This window comes from Notamacropus eugenii, chromosome 5 (assembly GCF_028372415.1).
Source record: "Notamacropus eugenii isolate mMacEug1 chromosome 5, mMacEug1.pri_v2, whole genome shotgun sequence".
NCBI classification, from domain to species: Eukaryota; Metazoa; Chordata; class Mammalia; order Diprotodontia; family Macropodidae; genus Notamacropus; species Notamacropus eugenii.
Genome location: NC_092876.1, coordinates 417,683,076 through 417,704,725, shown reverse-complemented (window position 1 = coordinate 417,704,725; position 21,650 = coordinate 417,683,076). Strand labels below are relative to the sequence as shown.

The 21,650-nt window shown below is 37.2% G+C and overlaps 3 protein-coding genes across 8 annotated transcripts in view; 1 reads left to right on the top strand and 2 right to left on the bottom strand.

Moving 5' to 3' along the window:
• GABPA (GA binding protein transcription factor subunit alpha) overlaps nucleotides 1–854 on the bottom strand; it is a 76,027-nt gene extending 75,173 nt beyond the window's left edge. The window contains exon 1 of one of the 3 annotated variants that reach the window (XM_072614896.1): nucleotides 749–854. The gene's annotated coding sequence lies outside the window, so the exon portion shown is untranslated. Of the gene's footprint in view, nucleotides 1–130; nucleotides 258–748 lie in introns of those variants that run through there. The other 2 variants (XM_072614895.1, XM_072614897.1) reach the window with 2 other exon arrangements.
• On the top strand, nucleotides 647–11,227 carry ATP5PF (ATP synthase peripheral stalk subunit F6). Of its 3 annotated transcripts, none has more exons than XM_072614907.1 (4): nucleotides 647–796; nucleotides 1,968–2,138; nucleotides 3,282–3,406; nucleotides 11,089–11,227. In XM_072614907.1, exons 2-4 carry the CDS (start codon nucleotides 1,975–1,977, stop codon nucleotides 11,124–11,126), a joined length of 327 nt encoding a protein of 108 aa, XP_072471008.1. In that variant the 5' UTR covers nucleotides 647–796; nucleotides 1,968–1,974; the 3' UTR covers nucleotides 11,127–11,227. The 3 variants fall into 3 exon arrangements, with proteins under 3 accessions (XP_072471008.1, XP_072471009.1, XP_072471007.1); XM_072614908.1 differs by having other exon boundaries at nucleotides 788–935; XM_072614906.1 differs by having other exon boundaries at nucleotides 789–962.
• Nucleotides 11,228–12,148: 921 nt separating this feature from the next.
• JAM2 (junctional adhesion molecule 2) overlaps nucleotides 12,149–21,650 on the bottom strand; it is a 120,851-nt gene continuing 111,349 nt past the window's right edge. The window contains exon 10 of one of the 2 annotated variants that reach the window (XM_072614901.1): nucleotides 12,149–12,382. In XM_072614901.1, coding sequence (XP_072471002.1) covers nucleotides 12,257–12,382 — 126 coding nt within the window. In that variant the 3' untranslated portion in view covers nucleotides 12,149–12,256. The remainder of the gene's footprint in view (nucleotides 12,383–21,650) is intronic. The other variant, XM_072614899.1, reaches the window with a different exon arrangement.

The window sequence follows — 21,650 nt, the reverse complement described above, 5'->3', positions numbered from 1 at the left end:
CAGGATGGAGCGGAAACAAAACAGTGACGGTGGCCGGTTAGTGCGAGAGGGGCAGGCTCGAGCCCGGCCCGGAGCCCGGCCGCGGCCCCCGCTCGCCGGCCGCGGCCCCTCCCTGACTTGGGCCACTCACCCGCTTTGGGAATCAGCCTCTCTCTCCTACACGGGTCTCGGAGCCAAATGACAACCGTGGCGCCTCCGGCTCCGCTTCCTGCGACTCCCCAAGCAAAGCCACGGCTCCGGCGAGGCTCGGACCTCGGGGCCTTTCTCCGGCACCCAGAGAGAGATCAGAGCACCCCCCCTCCGGCCCCCTCCGGCTCTCCGGGCGCTTACGGGCCCTAGACTACAACTCCCAGAACCACCCCCCACCCCTGACACCCGGAGACGGACCCGCGGGGAACAAGCCTTCACCCCCTGGCCTCCCCCTTCGGAAAATGGAGGTTCACGGGACCACAAGGCCTCCACCTATCCCGAACCCTTCTACATGCATTCTCCTACGCTCTGCTTTAAACGTATTAACAACAACCTAGAAAGGCGACCGGGAGGAAAATAGCGCTCGAGTGCGCATGCGTACAGATCAATGGTTTCCACGCGCGGGTTGTGGAGGGGGGGGGGGGAAGAGAGAGGGAAAGGGCAGGAAGGGTAGGGGGAAGAAGGGACAAAAAAAGATGGCGGTGACGAGGTATTCGTCACAGGACCCGGAAGCACTTTCCGTTCCGTTTCCTCCCGAAAAACTCGCCGTAGATCTCACCTAGGTCGACTAAAGTCACTGCGGGTTTCCAACGTTCCTCCCTCTCCGGTAAGTAGCGAGAGCCAGTGGCGGTAGCGGCGAACCATAATGCAATTCGGAGGGTGGGGAGGCCAAGGGGGGCGGGGCAAGGACCGGAAGTAGGACTCTGGTGGCTTCGAGTGCTCGGGAGTCCGGAGCGGGCTGCAAGGTGACTGTGGCTGAACGGTCGGGCCAGGTAGGCCGGGCTCGTTCGGAGCTCGCTGCGTCCAAGGGCAGGTTCTAACCCCCTCCTCGCCCAGAAAAGCAGCGAGGGGTCAGCGGCGGCCTGTCCCGCTCTTCCCCTTAGGCCTCGTGTCTTCTGGGGAAGGGGCCGGGCTCTTTGCCCTTGGTGCCCCAGGCCGGGGTTCGGGCGCCGCGGTTCCCTCCCTTAACTTTTTAGGGAAAATATAAATATTCCCGAATGGGTGGGGGTGGGGAAGGCAGTGAGGCCGGAGGATATGATTGTTTTGAGATCGGGAGGGGAAGGCTGGCTGTGACCTGTTGGGCGCCCAAGGTCACCCCCAGGACAAGTTAGTGGCCAGGAAAGGGTCCCAGGGCTCACCTGCAGCTTCGCGTTTGCTTTTGTGCAAAGTGCACCCGAATAGATGGAGGGGGAGGGGGGGGATGAACCTCAGAAAGCTGAGCTCTCCTCTACCATGGGAGAGGGTGCATTTCGATGATCCCTTCTAGCACTCCACCTGTAACACCTGAACTTGGAGAAAATAGGTTTAGTAGGAAAGTGGACCTGCTTAGAACGAAGCGTAATTGGATACTGACGAATGTGAGAGCTGGAGGTAACACGCCTGTTACATAGTTACTCTAGCATTCCAGCTGGGATTGGAGCCCAAGTGTCCTTGGGTTTTCTTAGGTACAGATTGTTTGTTCTGACGTTTAATGTTTTAACCTCCTTTTTTTCTTTCATATGTGTAAGAGCGTAAAAAACTGAAAGGGATTTTAAACATGAAAGGATCTCAGAAATATGAGAATAACGGTGGGGATTATTGTTTTCTGTGCTCAGACATCACTGTCTACAGAAAGTTCTTGGTACAGTGAAGCATATTACATGGCATTGTATCAAGTTTTGGTGTGATTTAACCCTTTTGGATGAGGGTATAATTAGAATCCCGTTGTACTTTACAGCTATGTACAGAATTTGCCATTCATTAAACCTAATTGTTTGATTCTGTTCATTTATCTTTAGGATCACCATGGCTCTTAAAAGACTCTCCAGGTTTTTATCTCTTGTTCAGTCTGCAACTTCATTGTATTTTCGAAGGAACATTGGTGTTACAGCTGTTGCATTTAACAAGGAACTTGATCCTGTTCAAAAACTCTTTGTAGACAAGATTAGAGAATATAAATCCAAGAGACAGTAAGTAGAAATAAAATATTTAAATATTCAAAGTGTATCTTTCATGACTGTATTAAAGAACCTTTTTGATTGTCAAATGTATTAAAACATATTAGAATCTCTTGTAGAACTGTTAAGCTTTTAAGGGAATACATTATACAAATAACTGCCTTATAATAAGTTGTTTTTTAGTTATTCAGTAACTAAATTGGTGTAGACTTATCTTGGTGAAACTTTTAAAAGCGAATCTATAATAAATATGCATATTTATATGTTTGCATACACACATATGTATGTACACAAGGTACATATAAAATAGATACCAGGTAATTTGAAAGTGGAAGGCTGCTGTGAGAACCAGAAAAAAAACTTTACAAACGCCTTGTCCCTAATTTATCTTTCCATTCTCCTTGTGTCTTAGTACCCCACCTACTCCAGAAGAAAAAGTACCTTTATCTTTGGTCCTCACATACATATTACCCTCCAATTCCTGTCTCTGCCTTTGATTATGGTCTCTTTCTGCAACTACAGGGCACTCCTTTTTTACCCCTACCTCATGGAATCTCTCTCTTTAAAACACCGCTCAAGTAGTACCTTTATGAAGCCTTTCCTTATTCCCTAGATACTAATGCTTTCCTTCCACGAGTGACTTGTATTTATTAGTACTTTTTCTCAATTTATACTTATTCCAGGTATTGTGTTAGTAGAAGAGCCAAGTGTTCTGCCTTTCATTCTTTTGCTCCTTTCATTATACCACACTATCTTCCCTATACTGTGTTCTTATTTAATTGCCACTTTGTTCTTTACTTGGTGTTGTAGCAGGTAATATTTAAATCAATTAGTTTGAAATAGGTTGATACCTCTGTTCAGTAAGAAACAATGTGGTTTAATGACTAGAGAGCTGGTCTTGTAGTTAGGAAAACCTGAGTTTAGGTCCTCCCCTTTGGCGCATACTGACTGTGACACCATGGGCAGATCTTACAGTGTCTCAGTGCTCCAGGTCTAAAGTTGAGTTCTCTGTACTGATATAGTCACAGACCAGGTTTCCCTCTCCCCGAAATATATTTTCATATCTCCAGATACATACTATCTTCTTGTTACTTGGTGAAATTAAAATTATTTTGTATAAATGAGAGAATGAATTTTTATTTTTTTGCACATTAGAGCAGTCGGAGGACCTGTTGATATAGGTCCTGAATATCAACAAGATCTGGAGAGGGAACTATTTAGGCTCAAGCAGATGTATGGTAAAGCAGACATGAATACATTCCCAACATTCAAATTTGAAGGTAAGTTTTAATTTTCAAGGTAAATCCTGGGTTAGTGATTTATAGATATAAATTTAATTTGGAAGAGCATTTCATTCCAAGGGTCCGAGCAAACTAAAGTTGGCACAGAAATATTTTGAAATTTCAAAATGACTGGCTATCGACAGATTTGTGGTGTGTTTTTTTAACGGTAAAGTTTAGTCAAATAGATTTGTATTTAAACAAATTGAATTATCTTCCCACTCCAGAAGGATGCTGTGGTTTATGTGTACTATTGCATTTTGAGTATTACGTTATGGAAACTTACAGTAGCAAATGGACCATCATGTAGTCAGCATTTATAAATTGGGAGAAGAGTATTTTTGTGCGTCTGAGGTATTTGACTCTATTGATTATTCCTTCTTCCTGGACAGTCTTGTCTTCTTTTCCTTCCCTCCCTCATCTCTTTTTGTGATACTACTTTCTCCTGGTTCTCTTCCTATCTGACCACTTGTTAGTCTCCTTTGCTTGTTCATCATCCTCCTAACTGGGTGTTAGTTTACTTTAAGTGATATTACACATTTTATAAATGTAAATTATGTCAGTAATTATAATAGCAATTGACTTACCTGGTCCTTCTAGTCTAGGATTAATTATCATATCAGTGTTGCAAATTTATATATCCAGCCCCAGTCACTATCCTCACATTTAGACTGTCATCATTAATTAATTGTCTTTTGGACATTTCAGACTGAATACCCCAGAGACATCTCAAACTTCCCATATCCACGACAGAACTCATTATTTTTCCACCCAAACCCCCTCCCATACTTCCCTTTTTCTGAGGTTCTTGCAGTTCTCCAGGTTCATATTTTGGCTTTAGCCTTGACTCTTCAGCCTTGCTCATACCAGTTAGGTGACAGATTATGCCATTTATAACTCTAGTGTCTGTGTCCTTCTCTGGATTCATGCAGCTTTAGTCCATCACCTCTAATTTAGATTTTTGTAATAGCCACTCCATTGGTCTCCCTGCCTTAAGTTTCTTAAGCTGCAAAAAATGATTTTCCTTAAGTATGAGATTGGACCATGTCATTTACCTACTTATTAAACACCAGCAGTTTCTTATTGCCTTTAGGTTCAAATTTAAATTCTTTCATACTGTTTTTAAAGTCCATGTCATGGCCCTATCTTTTCAGCCTCCTTATATATCACTCCCTCACCCACAGTCTCTTCAGCAGATCCAAACTGTCCTGGCTTTACTCCCTCACACTTCAGATCCCATCTCTGTGACCTGCATTCCCTTTTCATTTCTATTTCATACAATCTCTTCCTTCAAAATTATGCTCAAACACCACCTTCTTCATGAAGCCTTTTGTAATTCTTTTAATTGCTAATGTCTTCCCTCCCTAACTACCTTGTATTTATTTTCTATTTATACTTCTATATGTATTTACAAATGTACTTGTTTTTTCAGATGGCATGTAAACTTGAGAGTAGGAGTTGTTTCACATTGCCTTACGTATAGAAGATGTTTAATAAATGCTTGTTGAGTGATTGTCCAGGGTATTGAAAGACACAATTAAACTGTGTGGCTGAAAGCATTTCTCCTGTTTAGGGTGAAAAAGCATTCTTTTCCTAAAAAGATTGAAACCTTTGCTTGGTATAAAATAGTGTGGAGAAGCCAGTGCTGTTTTTATCTTGGCCAGAAGTTTCTTTTTGTTGCTTTAGAATCATTTTTATTTGAGCTTAGTTGTTACTTTCTCTTAGTTGGTTAGCAGGTGCTAGGTGTTTAAGTACTTACTTAACAGTTTACTTACAGTACTTTTGTTAACAGTGTTTTAAAGTTTATTTGCATTTTACTTATGTATATTATCTCTTTTGATCCTCATGATAACACTCTGAGTTAGGGCAGATTGTATTATCCTCATTTTAGAGAAGAGAAAATAGAGGTCCAGAAAGATCTGAGTGATCTGTTCAGAGTTACTCAGTGAGCAGTACAGACACATCTATTGACTCCAAATCCTGTGTTCTTTCCTCTTGCTAACTCTGAGAATATAGATGGAATGCTATTTTTCTAGATTTCTTGAATTTTTCTCTTATAATAAAATGGAAAACTGATTCCATTCTCCTACCCATCTTAACACCTATATTTGGTGTTAGGTGCTTTTCCTAATAACTAATTATGATAAAATAGTGTCTAAACAAGGAAAGGGAAAATGAGAAAGTTCACCTGCAAAACTTAGGCATTTCACATTTGTGAAATGTGTTGAATAACATTTTTGAGAGCCAACTCAAATCCTCAGAATAAATAGAAATTAGGATTTGTCAGCTTCCAAGTAGATATCACAAGTGTAAACTTAAGGAAGAGGAGTAGCTTTCCAAAGATGGCTTTCCAGCTTTCTCTTTTTGCAAAGGAGAGGTTGCATCTCTAGACTAGAATGAATACAAAAATGTGGCACATTCAAGAATGCTAAAGCTCACCCTTAGGTGAAGCTAGTAATGAATTCTAAGGATAACCAAGACGTTTTCCTTTTGTAGGGAGTAGGAGATGAAGTTGGTGTTAAGCTGAATAGGTAGGGGGGAGGATCATAGAGAGGTGATAGATTTGTTGCTTATAGTAGGTGGCATTATGATAACAGAAGATATAAAAAGACAAATCTTATTTTGATTCTGATTTTGACTACTAAAAAAGATTTGAGAGGCAATAAAGGAACTTCTCTTGATAAGATACAGTTAAACAGTATTCTATGATACTTGAAAGAACTGGGAGATATTATTGATAAGTTGCTGTTAGTGATCTTTGAAAGATCCTGAAGGATGAGAGAGGTGTAGCAGAACTAGAAAAGGACAAATGTTCACATTTTTCAAAGAAGGAAAGAGACTGGCATCTACAAACTGTAGACCAGTGAACTTCAATTTTGGCAGCATGGTTTTATCAAAAACAGGGCATGCCAGACCAAATTGGTTTCCTTTTTTTTAAAAAAAAAACCAAAATAGGGTTGCTAAACTGGTAGTTCAGGGGAATACTTTAGATACAGTTTACCTAGATTTTAGTGATTTGTTTGACAAAGCCCTATGCTATCCTTGTAGACTAGCTAGAATAGGTGTAATTGTATGATTAGGTGGAATTATTTGGCCCCAAACGGTTGAGATCAACATGCAGTATCCCTGAGTGGTTTATCATTTTTATTAGTGACTTGGATAAAAGTCAAATCAGCAAGCATTTCTTACGTGCTTTACTATGTGACAGGCCCTTTGCTAAGCTCTGATGATACAAAGAAAGGAAAAAAATAACCCATGCTCTTAAAATGCTTACGTTCTAGTGGGGAAGATAACATGAAAGTAAGTAAATTCAATCTAGATTCAGAATTGTTAGAAGGTAATCTGAGAGGGGAAGGTACTAGTAACACTGGGGGACCTGGGAGAGCCTCTTACAGGAACAGGCATTTGATCTGAGTCTCTAAGGAAACCAAGATATGGAGGGGAGGGAATAGAGCATTTCTAGCATTGGATTTAACCAGTGCAGAAGTGCAAAGATGGAAAATGGAGTGTTGTTATTGGAGGAAGGGCAAGTATGCCAGTGTGCTGGATCTAGGACTTCTATATATGGTCCTAGAAGTAATAGGGATCCACTGGAGTATATTGAGTAGGGAGGTGACATGGGCATAACAACTCTTTAGAAAACTGACTTTGTCAGTTGCACGGAGGCTACATTGGAATAGGGAAAGATTTGGAGAGGAGACTAGATAGAAACCTAGCAGTAATAATCCAGAAGAGAGGTGATCAGGGCTTAAAGTAGGTTTGTGGCTTTGTGAATTAGGAAAAGGAGATGTTTACAGGAACGGCGGTGAAGACAAAAATGACAGGATTTGTTCATGGATTGGATACAGAGTGAATGAGTGAGAGTGAGGAGTTAAGGATGACACTGAAGTTGTAGGCCTGGATATGGTGATGCCTTCATAGTGAAACTTGGAAGTAGGGAGGGTTTTGTGAATTCCGTATTAAGCATTAAGTTCATGTGGTCCAAGAGGCAGTTGATGATATATGTCTAGTTCAGGAGAGGGACCAGGGCAAGATAGATTAAAGCAGGCCTGCACAACCTGTGGCCTGCCAAAGGATTTCAGACCCTCTGCATTTTTTGCAGGAAATCCTTTGGTGGGCCACAGGTTGTGCAGGCATTTATAAAAGTCTGCTAATCCAGTTTGCAGAGGTTAAAAGCTTGAGTGGATAAGCTAACATGCTTGATATAACAGAATCTAAAAAGATGTCAGACTGGATTGGTATAGTAAACAGAACGTTCCCTCTCTAAACTTATTTATGTGTATGACCTTATGCAAGTTGCTTACCCTCTCTGGGTCTCAAACTCCTGCTTTGTAGTAGGTTAATTAGGTCATTTCTGTTTCTAAGTCTTTGCCAGTCAGTCAGTAGGCATTTATAAGGTACCCACTGTTTGGTAGGCACTTACTAAGTCCTGTAGATGCAAAGAAAGGCAAAAGACAAATATCTGCTCTCAAGCGCATAGTTTATTGGGGAAGCATGGCTATATAATAATTCTTCTGGAAGAGCCAGAGATTACAAACTTGATTTGAGTCAGCAGTGAGAAGATGCTAGTGCAATCTCAGACTGCATTGAAAGTAATAGTATTCAAAACACTGCCCCGACTATTGTTTCTGTTTTGAGCATCTTATTTTAAGAGATACGTTCAAGTGAGAGTAAACAGGGTGGCGAAAGGACCTCAAGTTCATGCAGTATTGGGGTCAGTTGAAACAACTCGGAATGTTTAAAGTAAAAACACTTAAAGATGAGTATGATGGGTGCTTTCAAGTATTTGAAGGACTCCTGTGAAGCAGAAGGATCAGATGTATTGGTTGGACCCAGAGCCAATGGATGAGATTTGCAGAAAGGGAGATTTAAGTTTGATTTAAGGAAAAATTTCCTAAAAATCGAAACTCTTGAAGGAGAGTGGGTTCCCTCTTGGAAGTTTTCAAGGGAAATCTGGATGACATAGATATTGTTACATCTTTTTTCCATACTTTTGCTCTGCCCCATCAAAAAATATAATATCTAGATGTAGGGCTGGATTTCTTATTGGATGATGGTGGGTAAATGCTGCAGAAGAGGCGGAGGATGAAGTGGTGAGAGTACACTTGGTCACTGAATTTCACAATAAAGATGCAACTGATAACTTTGGAGAAAGTTGTTTCATCAGAGTTGTCAGAACAGAAGCCAGGTAGACAAAGATACTTTATCTGAAATTTTTATGATAGGGGGTAAGACATGGGACAATCTGTTAGTGAATTGGCAGGGCCAGTGGAGTATGGTTTTATATTTTGTGAATGGTGTGGGACAGATTAGAAAAAAGAGCTAATTGCAGAGGAGATAAAAACTGAGAAAGAGAATAAGGAGAAAGGAAAATGGAGTGACAAAAGTTTGGGCTCAAGGTCACAAAAGGAGGAAACTCACCTCAACCACTCGAAACTGGAAGGAATAATGGATAAGAACATAGGCTTTATAAAAAAATTGAACTTTTTAATGTTTTCAGTTGAATTTTTTTTCACTTATCAAGTACATTATTTCTCCTTTCTGCCTCTTCCTCTCAGAAAAGAAGAGTAGGGGGACACCTTTTTAACAAATATTCATAGTCAAAACAGATTCCTGTGTTGTCCGTGTCCATAAATGTGCATCTCATTCTACAGTTTTTTGGTTCTCTGTATCAGGAGGTGGCTAGCATTCTAGAGTCTTGGTCTGTCATTTGCATCAATGAGTGTTCACAAGTCTTTCAAAATCTGTTTGATTTTTTTCACAATGTTATTGTTACAGTATAAATCTCTTGTTTGTATTTCACTCTGCATCAACTCACATAAGGCTCCCCAGTTTTCTCTGAAATCATCTTTCACCATTTCTCACTACATAGTAGTAGTATTCCATTTCATTAATATATATGCCTTGGTCTATTCAGCCTTTCCCCAGTTAATGGGAATGCCCTTAGTTTCCAGTTCTGCTATAATATGGAGGGTTTGTAAGGGGGGAAGTGACACTGGTAGAGTTCAGATGACTTTCCACTGAGAAAAGGGAAGGGTGTCTGTCTGAAAGCTTTAGCAAAGGTAAGAGGTGGTTTCAAAGAGCCATTCTGAGGAATGTGAGTCATTAAGAGAGAAGGATTTCTGTGCAATAGCAGTAGTTCAGTTGCAATTGAATTGCACAACTTTGTAGTGGACCTGGTTAGCACAGCTTCATGATCTCCTTGTTAGCTGGAATAGGAATGGAGAAGGTGGATGTTGGGAACAAGAATCGTGCCATGTTGAAATAGTTCACATAGAATATCAAAAATGGGGTGATGGCCTAGGAGAATAGAGAGGAGTGAGGATCTTGGACATCCAGTAGTAGGACAAGAGATAGAATTAGAGAGGAGTGTGATCATAGCCTTGTTAGTGTTGTTTCCATATTGACTCTGATATGAGGTCTCCTTAAAAAGCAGCATGACATAGTGGATAATATGCTAAACTTGGAATTGGGGATGTCTGAGTTCAGATCATCTCATGTTACTTAGTTATATGACTACAAACAAATCACTTTATCTCTTTAAATCCAAATGATTCTTAAGGCTACAAATTATAGAAAAGATTTGACCTTCATTGAGTGGAGGGAATTCTTGAAATTAAAGGCCGTTGATATACTGACATTTGAACTCATCCTGTCATATTCTCCACAAAAGTCTGAAAGTTACCTTACAGTTTCCTATGCACCTAACCTGGTAATTTTTTTCAGGTTACTAACAATTTTAGTAACTTTCCTAGGCTCATTTCATACTGCCCTTTCAGCAGACTTAATCTTAAGTACTTTCTTTAATGTTAATTCACAGTAAAACCATTAACTAGTTAATAGCCCATTAACCAGAATTCTTTTACTGGTATGCTTGCTCAATGTTAAAAGGGCTCATTTAATTCTGATTTTTCCTCTTTGCTTCCACTGCATCATTTATCACCTATGCTTAGTCAGAAATGCTATCCCTCTGAAGCACCTATCTTTATCTCTTCTTAATAGCTTCTTTCAGACCTCCCCCTGTACCTCACAAGGTACATCCTTTGGAGAACCACGTTTATCCTTTCCCTCGGTTCTTAGATTTAAAGTTGTAAAGGAATCTTGGAAGTCATCTCATCGACCCCTTTTTGTTGTACTTACAGATGAGGAAATGAAGTCTCAAAGAGGTTATATGATTTGCTTCAGTTCTTAGGGATAATAATTATCAGGTCCAGGATTAATTTGTTATAATTTTTTTAACCATCCTTTTGGTATCTCTCCTATCTGAGATGTTGTAAAAAAAAAAAAAAAACAACAACAAAAACCTAGCAAAAAGCTCTATTCTTTCAAGATTCCAAGATTATAACAGATTCCTGCATAGATTTCTTAATATAATTTGTCTTGTCCAGCTGCTTATCTCTATTTAAAATATTGGGAAATAATACATATCAATATTTCCCAAATATTCAGTTATCGTCGCCTGCAGAGTGAAGCCCAGTATAGTCTGGTCAGTTTTGGTTTTTGACTTTTTTTCCCATGCTACTGAAGTAATTTTAAAAAATTGGAGTGTGTTTACCTTCCAGATACTATATGCACAGGGCAAGCTTTTCAAAGAAATTGTACCCATTTCTCTGCCCGCCTTCCTTTTTACTTTGTCATATGTGTAAAGATTAGTAACTTTGATTTTTTTTTCTCATTTACAGATCCCAAATTTGAAGAGGCACCCAAATCACAGTCTTGAGGATTAACTACAGAGTGTATATTGCTGTTTAATTATTTGTCATGATTTAGTTGTACAACTAATCAATAGTAACAATAAACTTTAATTTCACTTTCTCCAAATACTTATTACATTAATTATGTGTCTATATTTGACTGTATTGGGCAAAAGTGTTTTTTTCAATTCTGATGCATTCTTCCAGCTTTGTTCCTGCAGTAACTCCCATTTAGCCTCTGTCTTCTGTTATATCTCAAATCAATAGAAATTGATAAATAATAAATTTACCTAAAATGTAAAAATAGGGGATCATGGGTAGGAGTGGGACAAGGAAGGGGACAGTTTTTATGAAGGTATGGAAAAGTCAAAATACATGTGGAAACATACATGTTTAACTGAGGTTCTTAACCTGGGGAGGATCTGAACTTTTAAATACATATACTTTGATAATTGTATTTCAACATAATTGATTTCATTTTTAATTTTTTGTATTTTATTTTATGCATTTAAAAACATCATTCTGAGAAGGGGTTCATAGGCTCCACCATGTTGCCAAAGGGATCTTTGGCACAAAGAAAAGAGTAAGAACTTCTGATGTAAAAGATTGCTTTAGACCTGTGATCCTACCACCAAGACAACATTATTACAGGGTACCCAACCTATAGTTAGGTTAGTCACATTACTACTGAAAACAATTTCATCTAACCAAAATGCAAAAAGTGATGTGAAATGATGGGTCTCCACCTTAACCAGACCTGTGACAGTGGAGCCAGAGTATAAAATTGGCTTTGACTGTGATGTGACAGCCTTGTCCACGCATGCGTGTGCACTCACACATATAAGACTTGGCCTTGTCCCAACCAAATTTCCATTTCTCCTAGTGGGAAGTTTCCTTGATTTTCTGTTGAATCTTGAGCTGAAATTTTATTTACAAACTCCTGCGCAATTCATTGAAAAATATGAGAAAGGGAGTTGTGTCTCTTGGTTTCAGCACTCTATACTTTTTTTCTAACCCTTTCTTCCCCAAGGATAATGAATTTCCGAGTAACAGTTCCTACTCTTCTCTTCAGAAGGTCCCTCTTAAAAGTTTTCCTTGCTGACAGAAGCTTGTTTGCAGTAGTCTGGGAATCCTGGCCTTTCTCAGATGTGAGAGTTTATATGCCTTCCCGGTTTGTTTGCCATCCCATCAGTGTATTTGGTCCCAAGAATGTGTACTGCTTTTGTGTTCCTGGAAGGATTCGACGTTGATAAGGCCCTTCATTGGCTTCATTTGCTGTAGTCTGCAGGAAAGAACCAGGGATATAGCTGGAAGATTTTAGATGGTTTAATGAGGCAGCTAAAGATGAATTGGTGCCCCATACTATATTTTGTGTGTTCCTCAAGTTCTCCCATATTCATTACCCAAAAAAACTACAAAGGGCCAGTTCTCCAGGGGATGTACTAGTAAGAAAAAATCTCATTCCAGCAGGTATGATAAGCAAGAAGAAATTTCAGTGAACACAGAGAAAAATATTTCTTGGCCAAGTTGCTTTAAAAAAAGAAATTATCCTGATAGTTCATGCCAGTCTCCCTTAGAGGAGATCCCTCGAGAAATACATCTCCACTCTTTAGATTATTTAGGAGAATGGAGTATGTTCAGGATTGATAGGAATAAAATAAAGCTTAATATGTTCAATTCACTTATAGGATAGGCACTCAAATTAGGCAGAAAGTAAAAGCATCTAGCAGTACTTAAGAACAGGAGGATATAGTCACAGTTATCTTTGGGAAATTGGAAAGTGGGCTAGAGAATTGTTCCATTCTGTCGTTCCAATTTTGTAAAAGAGGAAAGGATGGAGTCTAAACTATGCCTGTGGACTTATTTTCTTTCCTGTAAAATAACTATAATATTAAGGGACTTTTGGTGATCATCTAGAAAAGGAAACTGATTTGAAAGAACCTCCATGGCTTCAACAGAAACAGAACATGCTGAATTAGATAAATTTCCTCTTTTGACAGTATTATGAATCTAGTACATCAGTGAAATGCTGTAGGTGAGGTTTACCTAGCAAAGCATTTGATGAAATGTATCATATTCTAGTGGAAAAGATAAGAGATGTGGGCTAAGACTACATTACAATTAGGTGGTTTTGAACCTAGTAAAAGGCTGACCCCAAAGACAAGCCATTAATCAGTTGATGACAGTAAAGAATCAAGGATAATGCAGATATTGTGTCTGCCCAGGATACATAGATCTTTCATAAAGTCTCCCTGAGGAGTGTATGAGTTGTTTGGTAGGTGAAGTCAATTAATAAACAATGTTGGGAATAAAGGAAGAGAGGCAAAGGTAGCACCTTTATGAATCCCATTGTAGAAACTGCTCCATTAAGTCATTGTCTGCTCATAGATGTTCTGTGTGTTGGTATGTGTTGACATAAGTTCAGGAAACCTGTCTGCCAGCTTTTGTTTTTTTAACTTATTTTGAACTTAACCACCAAAAAACCCCGAAATATAGTAGGACCAGGGTTCCCATTTTCCTCTAATAGGCATTAGTTTTTCCTATTAGGCAACAAAGCTATCTCTGGCCTTGATTGACCTGTCTGCTTTGACACAAGCTTCCGAGTTACTTAGGGCATAAAAAAGGTCCTATCCATGTGGAGATCATCCCTCTGACTTGGTGGAATACTGCCCTGGTGACTATCAGATATGTTTCCATATAAAAACGTGGTGAGGCCATCCATCCTAAGGACCACTGTATCTTGTTCCATATGCTTACTGTTAGGGCAAAGTAAACCTTCAGTTGTTAATCTATCAGTGAATTCCTCATTTGGCCCCAACCTTGAACCTTAAGAAAGAGCTAGTGTTAGGCCTGCCTCTAATAGCATTCCCATATACACAGCAAAACAAGAAAGGGCTGTCTAGGAAATTGTGAATCTCCATTTCATGCTACCTGCTTGCCTGGTACTTCATTATGACCTAATGTTATATTTATTTAAAAAAAAATTTCAATGGCCTTTCTTTCCTCGTTTGTATTGCTGTTATATTATAGCATTGCTATCTTACCACAACCTTTCCTAAGCAATAAATTGAGAGGAAGTGGGAGAAGACTGTTTTTACAAATAAGCACAGTTTAGCGTAGAAGTCCAACGTGGTAAATGCTTATTTCTTCACCTTTTTTGCCAGGAAGTACGTAGCATGCTTCATCCTGGGACCTCTGGAGATGCGATTGCTTATTGCATTTTTCAAGGTTCTTCAATGTTTCAAAGCTTTTTTCTTTAAGATGTTGATATCACTATAAATTTTTCTGCTTCTGTTTAAGGCACTTTGCTGAAAATTTCTTTTTTTTAAAATTTCTTATAGATTATGATAATCACATTTATTTTTAATTAGTTTTAATTTAATTTTCTGTAGAGTATGATGATTACTTTTATTTACTACGCTGCTTTACATTCTAGTTCTTTCTTCCTTATAATTCCCCTCCCTACAACAGGATTGGGAAGTTTTGTTTGTGACTCTTCCCTTCCTGGGAAGACAGATGGTGCAGTGGATAGAGCTCTGGGTCTGGAATTCGGGAGATGTGAGTTCAAACGTAACCTCAGACACTTACTAACTTTATGACTCTGGATGAGCCATTTAACCCTGTGTACCCCAGGTTTCTGTAAAAATGAACTGGAGAGAGAAATGGCAAACCACTCCAGTGTCTGCCAAAATACTGGTATAGGTAAGAATGAGGCTGTGGGAAAACAGGAAGCAAGTTTTATTTCCACACTTTGATGGAGGGTTGTGACCTAGCATGGACAGGTTTGAGGTCAGAAACTAATGCGCAGGCCCAAGGAGCTGTGTGAGGAAGATCCTATCAGAGAACATGAAGTCACAAGGCCAGGGGTTGGTATCTTGGGAAATCCAAAGTTCAGAAATCCATAAGGGTCCTGCCTCATCCTGACCTGGTCCTAGTCCATGCTGGAAGCTACGTAATCCTTCAGGGAAAGGAACATAGGCCTTCCCTACTCTGAACTCCATTTTCAGCAAATTTTTCTTGATACTGTTTTTGTGTGTCAAGTTTGTCTCTAACAAGGCTCATTCCTACCCTTTCCTCCATATTTCTTTGTACTTTTAAACAACCCAGTCATAAGAAATAGTAAATTCAATGTCCTTCACCTTTCTACACTTGTGTACTTTTTACTTCTCCTCTTTTCTGATTTAAAAACCTCATAATGGAATTAATCCACAGGATGTCTTATTTAATTTCCTAGATACCCTTTGAAGACATTAAGGCTCTGAAGGACCCTTTTTTTCCTTCTCTCATTAGAATTTTAGCACTAAATCATAATGTAGTTCCATTAAGGATTCATTTGCTCCCCCCTATAAGATTATATTCAGCTTTTAAAGATAAATTATTCTTGATTTTAAGAGTATATCTTTTGCTTTTGGGAATATTGTATCCCAAGGCAAGATCTCTTGTAGTAAAAAATTCCAGACCTTGTGTGATCCTGAGTAGATCTTTGGAACTTGAACTGCTTTTGTCTGCAAGATTAAAACATTTTTCCTTGGATGTAAAGGAATTCTGGATATTGGAACTTTTCATTTTTCATTTTCTTTCTGGAACTGATCATTGGATTTTTTCTATCTTCACTTTGCTCTCTAAGAGATTTAAACAGTTTTTATTTATGATTTCTTGAAATATATATATATTCTGGCCACTATATATATATATATATATACACACACATATATATATACACATATATATGTATATATGTATATATATATAGTGGCCAGAATTTTTTTTCTAATCATAGTTTTCAGGAGGTACACTGCTTTTTTAACGTTTTAACATTCTTTTAAAAAATTTTGAATTTTAAATTATCTCCCTTTAGCCCCTCCCCCAGTAACTGAGAGCACAAGCAATGTATAGATTATACATGTGAAGTCATGTAAGACATTTCCACATTGCAAAAAAAAAAGGCAAGAAAAGTAAAGTAAAAAGTTTGCATCAGCTTGTACTCAGTTTATCAGTCAGTTCTCTCTGGAGGTTGATGGCATTTTTCATCATGAGGTTTTTGGAATTATCTTGGATAATTTAATTGATTAGAGTAGTTAAGTCTTTGATAGTTGATCATTGTTACAATGCTGCTATTGGTTCATATAAGGCTTCCCAGGTTTTTCTGAAACAGTCAACATTTCTTACAGCACAAAAGTATTCCATCATAATCATATACCACAGCTTGTTTAGCCATTCAACAATTAATGGGCATCCCCTCAGTTTTCAATTCTTTGCCACCACAAAAAAACTTCTATAAATATTTTTGTATATGTACGTCTTTTTTCTTTTATCTTTTTGAGAGAGCTGGTAGTGGTATTGCTGGGTCAAAGGGTATGTGTAGTTTTTAAGTTGTTTGGGCATAATTCCAAATTGTTATCCAGAATGTTTGGAACAGTTCAATAATGTATTATATTTCCACCTCCCCTCTAGCATTTGTCATTTTCCTTTTTTGTCAGTCTGATAGAGGTGAGGTGATATCTCAGAGTTGTTTTAATTTGCATTTTCCCTATCAATGGTGATTTAGAGCCTTTTCGTATGACTATTGACAGCTTTGATTTCTTCTGAAAACTTCCTCTTTATGTTCTTCATATATCCTCTTTATATCTATTTGTCAGTTAGGGAAAAGCTCTCTATAAATGGCTCTCATGTTTAGAGAGATTATCATTTTAGGAAAAGCTCCTTTTATTCCTGTGCTTTGTAGTGTTTTTTGATTTTTGATTTTTGTTGTTTTTGTTATTGATATGATCATTTATGTTTATAGCTTTCCTTACATTGAACCAGCCCCATATTCCAAGTATAAATTCCAGATATGGTTCAGTTCCCTATATGTTTGACAAATGAGGCCTTTATCAAAGAAATTCACTTTAAATTTCCTCTCCTTTCCAACTTTCCTGTTTTCTTTTTAATTTTGCTGTATTAGTTTTGTTTGTGAAAGTCCTTTTTAATTTTACATAATCAAAATTATCCATTTTGCTTCCCATGATCCTCTCTGTTTCTTGTTTGGTCATAAACTCTTCCCTTTTACATAGATTTATCATGCCCCACTAATTTTTCTATGCTCCACTAATTTGCTTGTGATATGTCTTTATGTCTAAATCATGCATCCATTTTGATCTTTTCTTGGCATACTATGTGAGACTAAAGTACTTCTCAGTTTTCTCAGAATTTTTTGTCAAATAGTGAGTTCTTGCCCCCAAAACTTAGACCCTTGGATTTATCAAACACTACTGTTTATTTTGTATGTAATCTGTTCCACATTGGGCAGCTAGCTGTATGAAAATGGGTTTATCTTGGAAGTAGACTCCCACCTATTTTATACTGTCTGCAGTTATTTTAAATGGAATTTCTCTTTCTAACTCTTTCAGCTGGATCTTACTGGTAATACATAGAAATAGTGATGATTTGTGTGGGTTTATTTTATATCCTGCAATGTTGCTAAAGTTGTAAATTGTTTCAACTAGTTTCTTAGTTGATTCTCTAGAATTAAGTGTACCATTATATCATCTACAAAGAGTAATAGTTTTATTTCCTTATGGCTTATTCCTTTAACTTCTTTTTCTTTTCTAATTGCTATGGCATTTCTAGTACAATATTGAATAGTAGTGATGATAATGGACATTCAAGCTTCATCCTTAATTTTATTGGCAAGGCTTCTAGGTTATCCCCATTATCAAAAAAAAAAATGCTTGTGTTTTGCTTTAGAGAGATATTTCTTATCATTTTAAGAAAAGCGCCATTCATTCCTATGCTTTGTAGTGGTTGTTTTTTTTTAATTAGGAATGGCTATTGTTTTTTATCAAAAAAATTTTCTGCACCTATTATATTATTCTTTTTTGTTATTGATATGGTCATTTATGTTTATAGTTTTCCTTACATTGAACCAGCCCCACATTTCAGGTATAAATCCCAATTGATCATAGTGCATGACTTTTGTGAGATATTGCTGAAAGCACCTTGCAAGTTTTTTATTTAAAATTTTTCATCAGGGGATATATAAAAAATAAAGTTAAGGGGTGAGACAGGAATATATTGGGAGGAGAAAGGGGCATAAAAGAAGCAAGAAAAATGTTTCACAATGGAGGGGAATCGGGGGAAGGTGAGAGGAAATGAGTGAACTTTACTCTCATCAGATTTGGCTTGAGGAGGGAATAACATACACACTCAATTGGGTATCTTACACTACAGGAATGTAAGGGGTAAGAGGATGATGGGGGAGAATGATAGAAGGGAGGGAAGATTGGGGAAGAGGGTAGTCAGAAGCAAACACTTTGAAAAGGGACAGGATCAAAAGAGAAAATAGAATAACTGGGGGGCAGGATAGGATGGAGGGAAATATAGCTAGTCTTTCACATCATGACTATTATGGAAATGTTTTGCATAACTGCACTGTGTAATCTATATTGAATTGTTTGCCTTCGCAATAAGGGTAGGTGAGGAAGAAAGAAGAGAGAGAATTTGGAACTCGAAAGTTTTAAAAACGCATTAAAAATTGTTTTTACATGCAACATGCCCGAATATTGGGCAATAAGCTATACAGTCAATGGAGTATAAAAATCTGTCTTGCCCTATAAGAAAGTAAGGGGGAAGAGGATTGGGGTGGTGGTGATGATAAAAGGGAGGGCAAACTGGGGGAAGGGGTAATCAGAATGCATGTCATCTTGGGGTGATGGGAGGGGAAAGATGAGAAGAAAATTTTGAACTCAAAACCATTTGGAAATGAATGTTGAAAACTAAAAATTAACTTAAAAAATAAACATTTTCATCAATATTTATCAGGAAAATTGGTCTATAGTTTACTTTCTCTGTTTTTGCTCTCTCCGGTGTATATATCAAAACCATTTGTTTTATAGAAGGAATTTGGTAGGACTTTGCCTATTTTTTCCAAATGGTTTATGTAGCATTGGAATTAATTGTTCTTTAAATGTTTGTAAGAATTCACTTGTAAATCTATCTGGTCCTGGCAATTTTTATTTTTAGGGAGCTCGTTTATGACTTATTCAATTTCTTTTTCTAAGATAATTATTCTATTCCTTCTGTTAATCTGGGCAATTTATATTTTATTATTTTTAACATTTTATCATTTATATTTTTGTAAATATTCTTCCATTTTACTTAGATTGCCAGTTTTATTGGCCTGTGATTGGGCAAAACAGCTCCTAATATTTGCTTTAATTTCATCTTCATTGGTGGTGTATTTATTCTTTATATTTTTGATGCTGGTAATTTTTCTTCTTTAAAAACATCAAATTAGCTAAATTTAATGTTTTTTATAAAACCAGTCCCTAGTTATATTTGTTGGTTCAATAGTCATTTTACTTTTAATTCTAATTATCTCTCCTTTAGTTTTCAGAGTTTTTACTTTGGTATTTAATTGGAGATTTTTAATTTGTCCTTTTTCTTTTCTTTTTTTAAAAATTTAGATACATGCCCCCAATTCATATATCTTCTCTTTCTTTTTTAAAAAAATTATATGAGCATTTAAAGATGTAAGTTTAACCCTAAGTACTGCTTTGGTTGCATCCTACAAATTTTGGTATCTTGTCTCATTGCTGTCATTTTCTTTAATGAAATTGTGGATTGTTTCTATGGTTTGTTCTTTGACTCATTCTTTAGTTTTAGATTATTTAGTTTCCAATTAATTTTTTTTTTGTTTTTGTATTTACTTAATATAATTTTTGTTGTATAATGGTCCTAAAAAGTATATTTAATATTTCTGCTTTTCTGCATTTGTTTGTGAGGTATTAATGCCCTAATAGATGGTTAGTTTTTGTGAAGATGCTGAGAAAAAAATGTACTCATTTCTATTCCCATTCAGTTTTCTCCAGAGGTCTATCATATCATATCTAAGTTTTCTAAAAGTCTATTCATCTCTTTAACTTCTTTCTGATTTATTTTATGGTTATATTTATCTGCTTCTGAGAGAGGAAAGTTGAGGTCCTCTACTAGTAAATTTTTACTGTCTATTTCCTCCTGTAATTCAGTTAATTTTTCTTTTAAGAATGTAGATCTTATACCATTTCACACATATGTGTTTACTAATGACATATTACTTCATTGTCTATGATATCTTTTAGCAAAATGTAGTTTCCCTGCTTGTTTCTTTAGATTAGGCCTTTTTTTCTTTTGCTTTATCTGAGATTATGATTGCTATGCCATATTTACTTCAGCTGAAGTATAAAAGATTTTGTCAAACTCCTTAAGTTAACTCTGTGTATCTTTCTGTTTCAAGTCTGCTTCTTGTAAACAGTATATTGTTGGATTCTGGTTTCTAATCCATTGTTATTTCTTTCTGTTTTATGGGTGAGTTCATCCCATTCACATTCATACTAATAAATAAATAAATAAATACAGTGTATTTCTCTCCATCCTATTTTCCTCTGTTTAGATTTCTTTCTCTCTTATTTTATCCTCTTCCTTTTCAGATTTCTGTTTTGGTTTTAGCTACTGACTCCCTTAATCTGCTATTCCTCTTATCATCCAGCCTTTCTCTTATCCCCTTCCTCTCCTACTTTCCTTTTGGATAAGATTTTGTATATATATTTTATATATAATATATATATTTTATATATAATATGTACATATTATATATATTCTTCTCTCTTTGAACCAGTTCAGATGAGAGCAAGGTTCAAACATTGCCCCTCCCACCCTCATTTCCCCCTCCACTGTAAAAGCTGTTCCTTGCATGCCTCTTTCATGTGAAATAATTTCCCCCATTCCTCCTTTCCCTTCCCCCTCCTCCCAATGCATCCCTTTTCCTCTCCCCTTCATTTTTTTGGATATCATTCCACCATATTCAACTTAAGTTCATATCCTCTATATATACTCCTTCTAACTGCCCTGATAATGAGAAAGTTCTTAGGAGTTACAAGAATCATCTTTCCATGTAGGAATTTTAAAAGTTTATCCTTTTCGAATCCCTTATGATTTCTTTCTTGTTTGCATTTTTATGCTTTCCTTGAGACTTGTATTTGAAAGTCAAATTTTCTGTTCACTTCTGGTCTTTTCATCAGGAATGCTTGAAAAACTTCTATTTCCCAGAATGTCCATTTCCCTCCTCCCCACCTCACCCATCCCCGAATGATGATACTCAGTTTTGCTGGGTAAGTGATTCTTGGTTTTAATCCTAGCTGCTTTTTGCCCCCTTGGAATATAATATTCCAAGGCTTCCACTACTTTAATGTGATAGCTGCTAAATCATGTTTGATCCTAACTGTGATTCATGGTGTTTGAGTACTTTCTTTCTGGCTGCATGAAGTCTTTTTTCCTTGACCTGTGAGCTCTGGAATTTAGCTATAATATTTCTGGAAGTTTTTATTTTAGCATCTCTTCCAGGAGATGGGTGGATTCTTTTAGTTTCTATTTTACCCTTAGGTTTTATGGTATCATGGCAGTTTTCTTTTTTAATTTCTTGAAATATGATGGCCAGGCTCCTTTTTTTTGTTTTGTTTTGTGAGTGTGTGTCTTGTTTTTATTTATTTATTTTTAGTTTTCAACATTCATTTCCACAAGATTTTGAGTTCCAA